The sequence below is a fragment of the Somniosus microcephalus genome, chromosome 33, assembly GCF_052327205.1.
Source record: "Somniosus microcephalus isolate GS21.2 chromosome 33, FLI_Smic_1.0, whole genome shotgun sequence".
In the NCBI taxonomy this organism is placed as follows: Eukaryota; Metazoa; Chordata; class Chondrichthyes; order Squaliformes; family Somniosidae; genus Somniosus; species Somniosus microcephalus.
The window spans coordinates 13,957,858-13,967,817 of record NC_141019.1 but is presented as its reverse complement, the minus strand read 5'-3'; the positions used below and the strand labels follow the sequence as shown (position 1 = coordinate 13,967,817).

The 9,960-nt window shown below is 61.7% G+C and overlaps 2 protein-coding genes across 5 annotated transcripts in view; both read right to left on the bottom strand.

Moving 5' to 3' along the window:
• LOC147096970 (uncharacterized) overlaps positions 1 to 9,960 on the bottom strand; it is a 1,290,222-nt gene that overhangs the window by 883,633 nt on the left and 396,629 nt on the right. The gene's annotated exons all lie outside the window — the stretch shown is intronic.
• Positions 5,609 to 9,960, bottom strand: part of LOC147096972 (uncharacterized) — an 81,654-nt gene continuing 77,302 nt past the window's right edge. Inside the window, exons 4-5 of one of the 3 annotated variants that reach the window (XM_085972671.1) lie at positions 8,934 to 9,057; positions 5,609 to 7,915 (exon numbers count right to left, since the gene is read on the bottom strand). In XM_085972671.1, coding sequence (XP_085828797.1) covers positions 7,833 to 7,915; positions 8,934 to 9,057 — 207 coding nt within the window. In that variant the 3' untranslated portion in view covers positions 5,609 to 7,832. The remainder of the gene's footprint in view (positions 7,916 to 8,933; positions 9,058 to 9,960) is intronic. The other 2 variants (XM_085972670.1, XR_015074451.1) reach the window with 2 other exon arrangements.

Genomic DNA, 9,960 nt, shown 5'->3' with positions numbered 1-9,960 from the left:
GGAGAGGAGAGCGAGGGGGGGAGAGGAGAGCGAGGGGGGGAGAGGAGAGCGAGGCGGGGAGAGGAGAGCGAGGGGGGGAGAGGAGGGCGAGGGGGGAGAGGGGAGCGAGGGGGGGAGAGGAGAGCGAGGGTGGGGAGAGGAGGAGCGAGGGGGGAGAGGAGAGCGAGGGGGGGGAGAGGAGAGCGAGGGGGGGAGAGGGGAGCGAGGGGGGGAGAGGGGAGCGAGGGGGGGAGAGGGAGAGCGAGGGGGGGAGAGGAGAGCGAGGGGGGGGAGAGGAGAGCGAGGGGGGGAGAGGAGAGCGAGGGGGGGAGAGGGGAGCGAGGGGGGGAGAGGGGAGCGAGGGGGGGAGAGGGGAGCGAGGGGGGAGAGGGGAGCGAGGGGGGGGAGAGGGAGAGCGAGGGGGGGAGAGGGGAGCGAGGGGGGGGAGAGGAGAGCGAGGGGGGGAGAGGAGAGCGAGGGGGGGAGAGGGGAGCGAGGGGGGGAGAGGGGAGCGAGGGGGGGAGAGGGGAGCGAGGGGGGGAGAGGAGAGCGAGGGGGGGGAGAGGGGAGCGAGGGGGGGAGAGGGGAGCGAGGGGGGGGAGAGGAGAGCGAGGGGGGGAGAGGGGAGCGAGGGGGGGAGAGGGGAGCGAGGGGGGGAGAGGAGAGCGAGGGGGGGAGAGGAGAGCGAGGGGGGGAGAGGGGAGCGAGGGGGGGAGAGGGGAGCGAGGGGGGAGAGGAGAGCGAGAGGGGGGAGAGGGGAGCGAGGGGGGAGAGGGGAGCGAGGGGGGGGAGAGGAGGGCGAGGGGGGAGGGAGCGAGGGGGGGAGAGGGGAGCGAGGGGGGGAGAGGAGAGCGAGGGGGGGAGAGGGGAGCGAGGGGGGGAGAGGGGAGCGAGGGGGGGAGAGGGGAGCGAGGGGGGGAGAGGAGAGCGAGGGGGGGGAGAGGGGAGCGAGGGGGGGGAGAGGGGAGCGAGGGGGGGAGAGGGGAGCGAGGGGGGGAGAGGGGAGCGAGGGGGGGAGAGGAGAGCGGAGGGGGGGAGAGGGGAGCGAGGGGGGGAGAGGGGAGCGAGGGGGGGAGAGGGGAGCGAGGGGGGAGAGGGGAGCGAGGGGGGGGAGAGGGGAGCGAGGGGGGGAGAGGAGAGCGAGTGGGGGAGAGGAGAGCGAGGGGGGGAGAGGGGAGCGAGCGGGGGGGAGAGGGGAGCGAGGGGGGGAGAGGAGAGCGAGGGGGGGAGAGGAGAGCGAGGGGGGGAGAGGGGAGCGAGGGGGGGAGAGAGGGGAGCGAGGGGGGGAGAGGAGAGCGAGGGGGGGAGAGGAGAGCGAGGGGGGGAGAGGGGAGCGAGGGGGGGGAGAGGGGAGCGAGGGGGGGAGAGGGGAGCGAGGGGGGGGAGAGGAGAGCGAGGGGGGGAGAGGGGAGCGAGGGGGGGGAGAGGGGAGCGAGGGGGGGAGAGGAGAGCGAGGGGGGGGAGAGGAGAGCGAGGGGGGGGAGAGGGGAGCGAGGGGGGGAGAGGGGAGCGAGGGGGGGGGAGAGGGGAGCGAGCGGGGGGAGAGAGGAGCGAGGGGGGGAGAGGGGAGCGAGGGGGAGCGAGGGGGGAGGGGAGCGAGCGGGGGGAAGAGGAGAGCGAGGGGGGGAGAGGAGAGCGAGGGGGGGAGAGGAGAGCGAGGGGGGGGAGAGGAGAGCGAGGGGGGGAGAGGGGAGCGAGGGGGGGAGAGGAGAGCGAGGGGGGAGAGGAGAGCGAGGGGGGGAGAGGGGAGCGAGGGGGGGAGAGGAGAGCGAGGGGGGGAGAGGGGAGTGAGGGGGGGAGAGGAGAGCGAGGGGGGAGAGGAGGGCGAGGGGGGGAGAGGGGAGCGAGGAAGGGAGAGGGGAGCGAGGGGGGGGAGAGGAGAGCGAGGGGAGGGAGAGGAGGGCGAGGGGGGGGGGAGAGGGGAGCGAGGGGGGGAGAGGAGGGCGAGGGGGGGAGAGAGGGGCGAGGGGGGGAGAGGGGAGGAGAGGGGAGGGAGAGGAGAGCGAGGGGGGGAGAGGGGAGCGAGGGGGGAGAGGAGAGGCGAGGGGGGGAGAGGGGAGCGAGGGGGGAGAGGGGAGCGAGGGGGGGAGAGGATGGCGAGGGGGGGGGAGAGGAGGGCGAGGGGGGGAGAGGGGAGCGAGGGGGGGAGAGGAGAGCGAGGGGGGGAGAGGAGAGCGAGGGGGGGAGAGGAGAGCGAGGGGGGGAGAGGAGAGCGAGGGGGGGGAGAGGAGAGCGAGGGGGGGAGAGGAGAGCGAGGGGGGGAGAGGAGGGCGAGGGGGGGAGAGGGGAGCGAGGGGGGGAGAGGGGAGCGAGGGGGGGAGAGGGGAGCGAGGGGGGAGAGGAGAGCGAGGGGGGGAGAGGAGAGCGAGGGGGGGAGAGGAGAGCGAGGGGGGAGAGGGGAGCGAGGGGGGGAGAGGGGAGCGAGGGGGGGAGAGGGGAGCGAGGGGGGGAGAGGAGAGCGAGGGGGGAGAGGAGAGCGAGGGGGGGAGAGGAGAGCGAGGGGGGAGAGGAGAGCGAGGGGGGGAGAGGAGAGCGAGGGGGGGAGAGGAGAGCGAGGGGGGAGAGGAGGGCGAGGGGAGCGAGGGGGGGAGAGAGGAGCGAGGGGGGGAGAGGAGAGCGAGGGGGGAGAGGAGAGCGAGGGGGGGAGAGGGGAGCGAGGGGGGGAGAGGGGAGCGAGGGGGGAGAGGAGAGCGAGGGGGGGAGAGGAGAGCGAGGGGGGGAGAGGAGGAGGCGAGGGGGGGGAGAGGAGAGCGAGGGGGGGAGAGGAGAGCGAGGGGGGGGAGAGGAGAGCGAGGGGGGGGAGAGGAGAGCGAGGGGGGGGAGAGGAGAGCGAGGGGGGGAGAGGAGAGCGAGGGGGGGAGAGGAGAGCGAGGGGGGGAGAGGAGAGCGAGGGGGGGAGAGGAGAGCGAGGGGGGGAGAGGGGAGCGAGGGGGGAGAGGAGGGCGAGGGGGAGAGGAGAGCGAGGGGGGGAGAGGGGAGCGAGGGGGGGAGAGGGGAGCGAGGGGGGGAGAGGGGAGCGAGGGGGGAGAGGAGGGCGAGGGGGGGAGAGGAGAGCGAGGGAGGGAGAGGAGAGCGAGGGAGGGAGAGGGGAGCGAGGGGGGGAGAGGAGAGCGAGGGGGGGGGAGAGGGGAACGAGGGGGGGAGAGGGGAGCGAGGGGGGGAGAGGAGAGCGAGGGGGGGGAGAGGAGAGCGAGGGGGGGAGAGGAGAGCGAGGGGGGAGAGGAGAGCGAGGGGGAGAGGAGAGCGAGGGGGGGAGAGGGGAGCGAGGGGGGGAGAGGGGAGCGAGGGGGGGGAGAGGAGCGAGGGGGGAAGAGGAGAGCGAGGGGGGGAGAGGAGAGCGAGGGGGGCAGAGGAGAGCGAGGGGGGGAGAGGAGGGCGAGGGAGGGGAGAGGAGAGCGAGGGGGGGAGAGGGGAGCGAGGGGGGGAGAGGGGAGCGAGGGGGGGGAGAGGAGAGCGAGGGGGGGAGAGGAGAGCGAGGGGGGGAGAGGAGAGCGAGGGGGGGAGAGGAGAGCGAGGCGGGGAGAGGAGAGCGAGGGGGGGAGAGGAGGGCGAGGGGGGAGAGGGGAGCGAGGGGGGGAGAGGAGAGCGAGGGTGGGGAGAGGAGGGCGAGGGGGGGAGAGGAAAGCGAGGGGGGGGAGAGGAGAGCGAGGGGGGGGAGAGGAGAGCGAGGGGGGGAGAGGAGAGCGAGGTGGGGAGAGGGGAGCGAGGGGGGGAGAGGGGAGCGAGGGGGGAGAGGAGAGCGAGGGGGGGAGAGGAGAGCGAGGGGGGGGAGAGGAGAGCGAGGGGGGGAGAGGAGAGCGAGGGGGGAGAGGAGAGCGAGGGGGGGGAGAGGAGAGCGAGGGGGGGAGAGGAGAGCGAGGGGGGGAGAGGAGGGCGAGGGGGGGAGAGGAGGGCGAGGGGGGGGAGAGGGGAGCAAGGCGGGGAGAGGGAGCGAGGGGGAGGGGGAGAGGGGAGCGAGGGGGGGAGAGGAGAGCGAGGGGGGGGGAGAGGAGAGCGAGGTGGGGAGAGGAGAGCGAGGTGGGGAGAGGAGAGCGAGGGGGGAGAGGAGAGCGAGGGGGGGGAGAGGGGAGCGAGGGTGGGGAGAGGAGGGCGAGGGGGAGAGGAAAGCGAGGGGGGGAGAGGGGAGCGAGGGGGGGAGAGGAGAGCGAGGGAGGGGAGAGGAGGGCGAGGGAGGGGAGAGGAGGGCGAGGGAGGGGAGAGGAGGGCGAGGGGGGAGAGGAAAGCGAGGGGGGAGAGGAAAGCGAGGGGGGAGAGGAGAGCGAGGGGGAGAGAGGAGAGCGAGGTGGGGAGAGGAGAGCGAGGGGGGGAGAGGAGGGCGAGGGAGGGGAGAGGAGGGCGAGGGGGGAGAGGAAAGCGAGGGGGGAGAGGAAAGCGAGGGGGAGAGGAAAGCGAGGGGGGAGAGGAGAGCGAGGGGGGGAGAGGAGAGCGAGGGGGGGGAGAGGAGAGCGAGGGGGGGAGAGGAGAGCGAGGGGAGGAGAGGAGAGCGAGGGGAGGAGAGGGGAGCGAGGGGGGGAGAGGAGAGCGAGGGGGGGAGAGGAGGGCGAGGGAGGGGAGAGGAGGGCGAGGGGGGAGAGGAAAGCGAGGGGGGAGAGGAAAGCGAGGGGGGAGAGGAAAGCGAGGGGGGAGAGGAAAGCGAGGGGGGAGAGGAAAGCGAGGGGGGAGAGGAGAGCGAGTTGGGGAGAGGAGAGCGAGGGGGGGAGAGGAGAGCGAGGGGGGGGAGAGGAGAGCGAGGGGGGGAGAGGAGAGCGAGGGGGGGAGAGGAGAGCGAGGGGGGGAGAGGAGAGCGAGGGGGGGAGAGGAGGGCGAGGGGGGGAGAGGAGGGCGAGGGGGGGAGAGGGGAGCGAGGTGGGGAGAGGAGAGCGAGGGTGGGGAGAGGAGGGCGAGGGGGGGAGAGGAGAGCGAGGGGGGGAGAGGAGAGCGAGGGGGGGAGAGGAGAGCGAGGGGGGGAGAGGAGAGCGAGGGGGGGAGAGGAGAGCGAGGGGGGGAGAGGAGAGCGAGGGGGGGGAGAGGAGAGCGAGGGAGGGGAGAGGAGGGCGAGGGAGGGGAGAGGAGGGCGAGGGGGGAGAGGAGCGAGGGGGAGAGGAAAGCGAGGGGGGAGAGGAAAGCGAGGGGGGAGAGGAGAGCGAGGGGGGGAGAGGAGAGCGAGGGGGGGAGAGGAGAGCGAGGGGGGGAGAGGAGAGCGAGGGGGGGAGAGGAGAGCGAGGGGGGGAGAGGAGAGCGAGGGGGGGAGAGGAGGGCGAGGGAGGGGAGAGGAGGGCGAGGGAGGGGAGAGGAGGGCGAGGGGGGGAGAGGAAAGCGAGGGGGGAGAGGAAAGCTAGGGGGGAGAGGAAAGCGAGGGGGGAGAGGAGAGCGAGGGGGGGAGAGGAGAGCGAGGGGGGGGAGAGGAGAGCGAGGGGGGGAGAGGAGAGCGAGGGTGGGAGAGGAGAGCGAGGGGGGAGAGGAGAGCGAGGGGGGGAGAGGAGAGCGAGGGGGGGAGAGGAGAGCGAGGGGGGGGAGAGGAGAGCGAGGGAGGGGAGAGGAGGGCGAGGGTGGGAGAGGAGGGCGAGGGAGGGGAGAGGAGGGCGAGGGAGGGGAGAGGAGGGCGAGCGGGGAGAAGAAAGCGAGGGGGGAGAGGAGAGCGAGGGGGGAGAGGAGAGCGAGGGGGGGAGAGGAGGGCGAGGGAGGGGAGAGGAGGGCGAGGGGGGAGAGGAAAGCGAGGGGGGAGAGGAAAGCGAGGGGGGAGAGGAAAGCGAGGGGGGAGAGGAGAGCGAGGGGGGAGAGGAGAGCGAGGGGGGGGAGAGGAGAGCGAGGGGGGAGAGGAAGGCTTGAGGCCTGAACCATTTTCACTCCTGGGCCTCATTACCATAGCTTAGGCCCAACTCCTGGGGCCTGGTGGCACGAGGCGAGTGTGGCATACTTCCAGAGGGAAGGACGCTGCCTCTATTTTTACCCATTGCACGCCGCGTTCTTGACGGGTGTGGGAGTTTAAATTGGGCCTTTGATATTCTTCCTCGCTCTTTTTACCTTTGTTGCATCCTGCTCTCTGGGCCCTGGCCCATCACATAGTTTTTCAAATGAAGAAAATTCAAAATTCATCTGGCCAATGCAAATCAGAAGTGAAAATGCCAATGCATCTGCCATTCACTGTTGAAACAGGCCCACAATTTTGACTTGTCTGCTAATAAACTTATGAAAAACAAATTGTTGAGTGAACTAAATCAAAAGCAGGTCAGTTTAATACTCACTGGACGGTGTGGTCGCCCAGTGGTTCTGGCACTGGATCAGCGAGCCAGAGGTCAGCAGTTCAAATCCCACCCGGGTCAGTTATGAAATTGAATTCAATAAATCTGGTAATTTGTGGGTTGACACCCGGTAAACGACCAGGAAAAGCTGCCAGATTGCTGTAAAAACTCAACTGGTTCACTAACATCCTTCAGGGAGGGGAACCTGCCGCCCTTACCTAGTCTGGCCTACACGTCACTCTAGTCTCACACTACGTGGTTGACTCTTAATGCCCTCAGGGTAACGAAGGATGGGCAGTAAATGTGGTGTTGCCCACATCCCGAGAACAAATCCAAAAAACGACTGACGTTTAAGTTGGTGTTAGAAGTAAGGTTTGGTGAATATGGTGAGTTATGTTCAATATTTCAGAGAGGAACAAATGGATCAGTGTGTTTTACAAGACTAAGATGATGAAAGGTTTCTGGTGATGGCACCTCATGAGAACCATCTTTCATGTTTTATAACAGTGCTGGTAAGCTTCAACTCTTCAGCATAATTAACACCGTTTTTTCCCTTTCTGCCCAAGGCTCTATGGCTTCTAATCTTATTTTTGGCAATTCTCATATATTATGTTTGATTGCAATGTAAATGGTGCACTCTTGTCGTAGAAGGGTCTGGGTTACTGAAAGATTACACATATTTTACCAGAATACTCAGCTTTCTGTATGTGCATCATAATTAACAACTGCAAGTTGCCCCTTTTTGGTTTCTTGCTATCCTGCATACACCTAGTATTTCCATCTTTTTTTAAACTAATCTGCATCTACTGCACTTATAAATCGAGCAGAATACACAGCAGTGCAAGCAATTAGCTGCAGGATACTTCACTTCTACAAAGTATTCAGGTTAGCGCCAAGTTACTGAAAAGAAACAAAGGCCCAAAGTGAATTCAACTTACAGTCAAACCTTGTTACAACAGAACCTGTGTACAAACCACTTGGTACATTGAACTTTCCCAGTTCACAGCTGCATTAAGATTGAGTTTGGGCTTCGTTTTTGACAGGTTACAGGGTTAGAAAAATATTTCGATCCAATTTGTTACATGATGCTTAGATACATAATAAGGAATGAATCTGATGCCAGCAGATTGAAGGCACAGAATCATGTGATGGTAAAAGCTGTTGCTGAGTACTTTGAAAACCTTACACTCCAAGTCTGAAACAAGAGGCAGGTTACACAATGCATCACTGTGTTCAGCGGTTGGCCTTTTGAAATTGAACATGAGTAACAGTCAAAGGAACTCACTGATTTAGAGTGTTGTTGAAAAAGTAGGATCAGTTCCACCCATGGATCATAGAAACAGGAGTAGCCCCTTGAGCCTGAGCAATAGGCAAATTCACTGTTTAACACATCACCGAGCCAAACAGACAAGGAAAGTCCCAGGTTCAAATCCTGTGCTTAGTTAGCTGACCTCAGCTGGGATGGTTGTAGGAGCTGCAGCATTCCTGAGCTAGGGATGGGGGAGGGAGGAGGGGAACAGCCAGGGTTCCCTCTCCGGATCACAGCCCAGTAACACATACTGAAAAGTGTGGACTTCAAATGAGGGCAGGATGGGGCTTAGCTGTGATATCCCCACCCCCTCCCCCCCTCAGTCAAACAGTCCAGTGACACAGACTGTCTACACTTACACCAGAGGACTGGCCAGTTGATCGAGATACTGGAGGGCGGCTGACATCTGCGGAACCGTACTCCCAACAAGAGGCAGCATGTTCAGAAGAGGGGAGAAAAAAAGGCATGGTCATCTGTTTATTTTCTGTAGTTTGAAAATGCATTTGAAATTTGCACCCTACACCTATAAAGGCTGAACTGAACCAAATGATTTACAAAATCAAAGAGTAAAAGCCAGTGTGTACTGGTTTCAGCAGTGTAAAAGTCACACACAATTTTAATGCCAACTGGCCACATATACATTCATCACACCCGTGTGTAAGTCAGAGAGAGCTCAGGTTCCCAGGTCACGGAAACCTGTGTGAAGGCCTGACTTGCACGAGGAGATTTATGTGATATGTATCCACTTCCTAAAACCTCCGTTCAAAAATGTCAAAATATTTACCACACCAGAGAATACTGACTGGGGTTTTCTAAAGAATGCAATTAAAAAACTCCATTGATGGTTCAGCTGGTAAGTACACCACCCAAATTTGGTCCCCAGTATGTGTTGTGTTAGCTGATTTCAGCCAGGGTAGCAGTTGGAGCCCTACAACTGGTTTCATTGTCCCAGGGTGAAAGGCTCATTCGCCAGGGTTCCTGATCCCAATCGCTACCCAATGACCCCTGCTGGAGAGCGTGGATGCCTCCATGTCTAGCAAGGACAGGATCGGGCTCTGCCATGCTAAAATAACCTGCTGACATTCACTGTTTAGGCTAACACAAGTAGGATGGCCACTTGGATGAGGTACCTGTGGAACTATAACCCTAGTGACTTCATTGGGAGGAAGAGAGTAGAAAATTGGAGGGAGAAAAATGTAAACATGTGCTCATTTCATGATCAAAGAAAACCATTTTATGAATACTCAAAAAACTCCACTAGTCAAACCTTAAAGAAGAAAAGAGTTCTTATTAAATAGTAGGGGCCTTAATAGTCTTCTGATATCTGTAACAAGAGTTTGGCTGCAGTGGTATTTTCTTCTGAAAGTGTGCACATTCTTTATCTTACTGTGAGCTCTGTACACGCCATGGTCCTTGTGTTCTACCTGTGTGGATGAGGATGTGCCTCTGCAGGTGGTAGTTAGTCCGGAAAGCTGCGCTGCATTGCTCGCAGATGTGAGTCTTGGGAGATTTAACCATGAAGGAGCCATCTTCACCGACTACCAGAATCTGAAAGGCACAATATTCACACACAATGCTCGACATGCTTACTGCCAAGACCCTGGACAAGCCCTTAGAAATTCTTGCAATTCACAATATGGGGGTACATGACCACTGGTACAATATACACATTCTGATAGGCACAGGCTCTGTCAAATGGTATTCCCATCAAAAAGAATTGCAGAAAATATTTAGAACGGACAAAAAAAGAGACTTTCACTGAATAAAGTACACATTTCAGGACAAATGGCAGAATTATTATTATTCCATGTTATGACTGTCTATTCACATATATTTTCCTCTCCACCCCTACTTTTTCTCCCTGTTCTTTTACATCTTCTGCCCCCCCCCCATCCAGGGCTGTCCATGATTTTCTGATCAAAATGTGGGTGAGTACGAGTTTTCAGATTGCTGCCAATAGTGCTGTTGATGCAGCACTCGGGAGTACGGGCTGATTTTCTCTCTGGTCTTCCCTAGTTTCCTCTCTCTGTGAAGCACCACGCACTCTGTCAGCACCTCCTATGTGTTACAAGCAGCAGGACAGTGGAAGAAATAGAGCTCGTCCAGCTAGCGTATCAGGAGCAGGAGGGCTACAGGTGAGCTGAGGGACAGGACACTGCTGACAAAATAAGTAACTAAAAAATTAATTTGCACCAAACTGGAGGCAAAAGGCAAATCAGAGTGGGGAGGTGCACACAGAACATAATGATTACAAATTTTAGAAAAAGCCGCCAGGTACTTCAATGGCCAAAAAATCATTTCTTTTACTCCATTTGAACACCTGTCTTTTTCCAATCAATATTCAGATCAGGATCACGAGCATTAAATAGGAGTGTGACACTTCAGCAAGTAATTTGTTATGGTTCACTCCTACGGTACAGAAGTCAAAATGACCCAACCGTTCCAAATTCA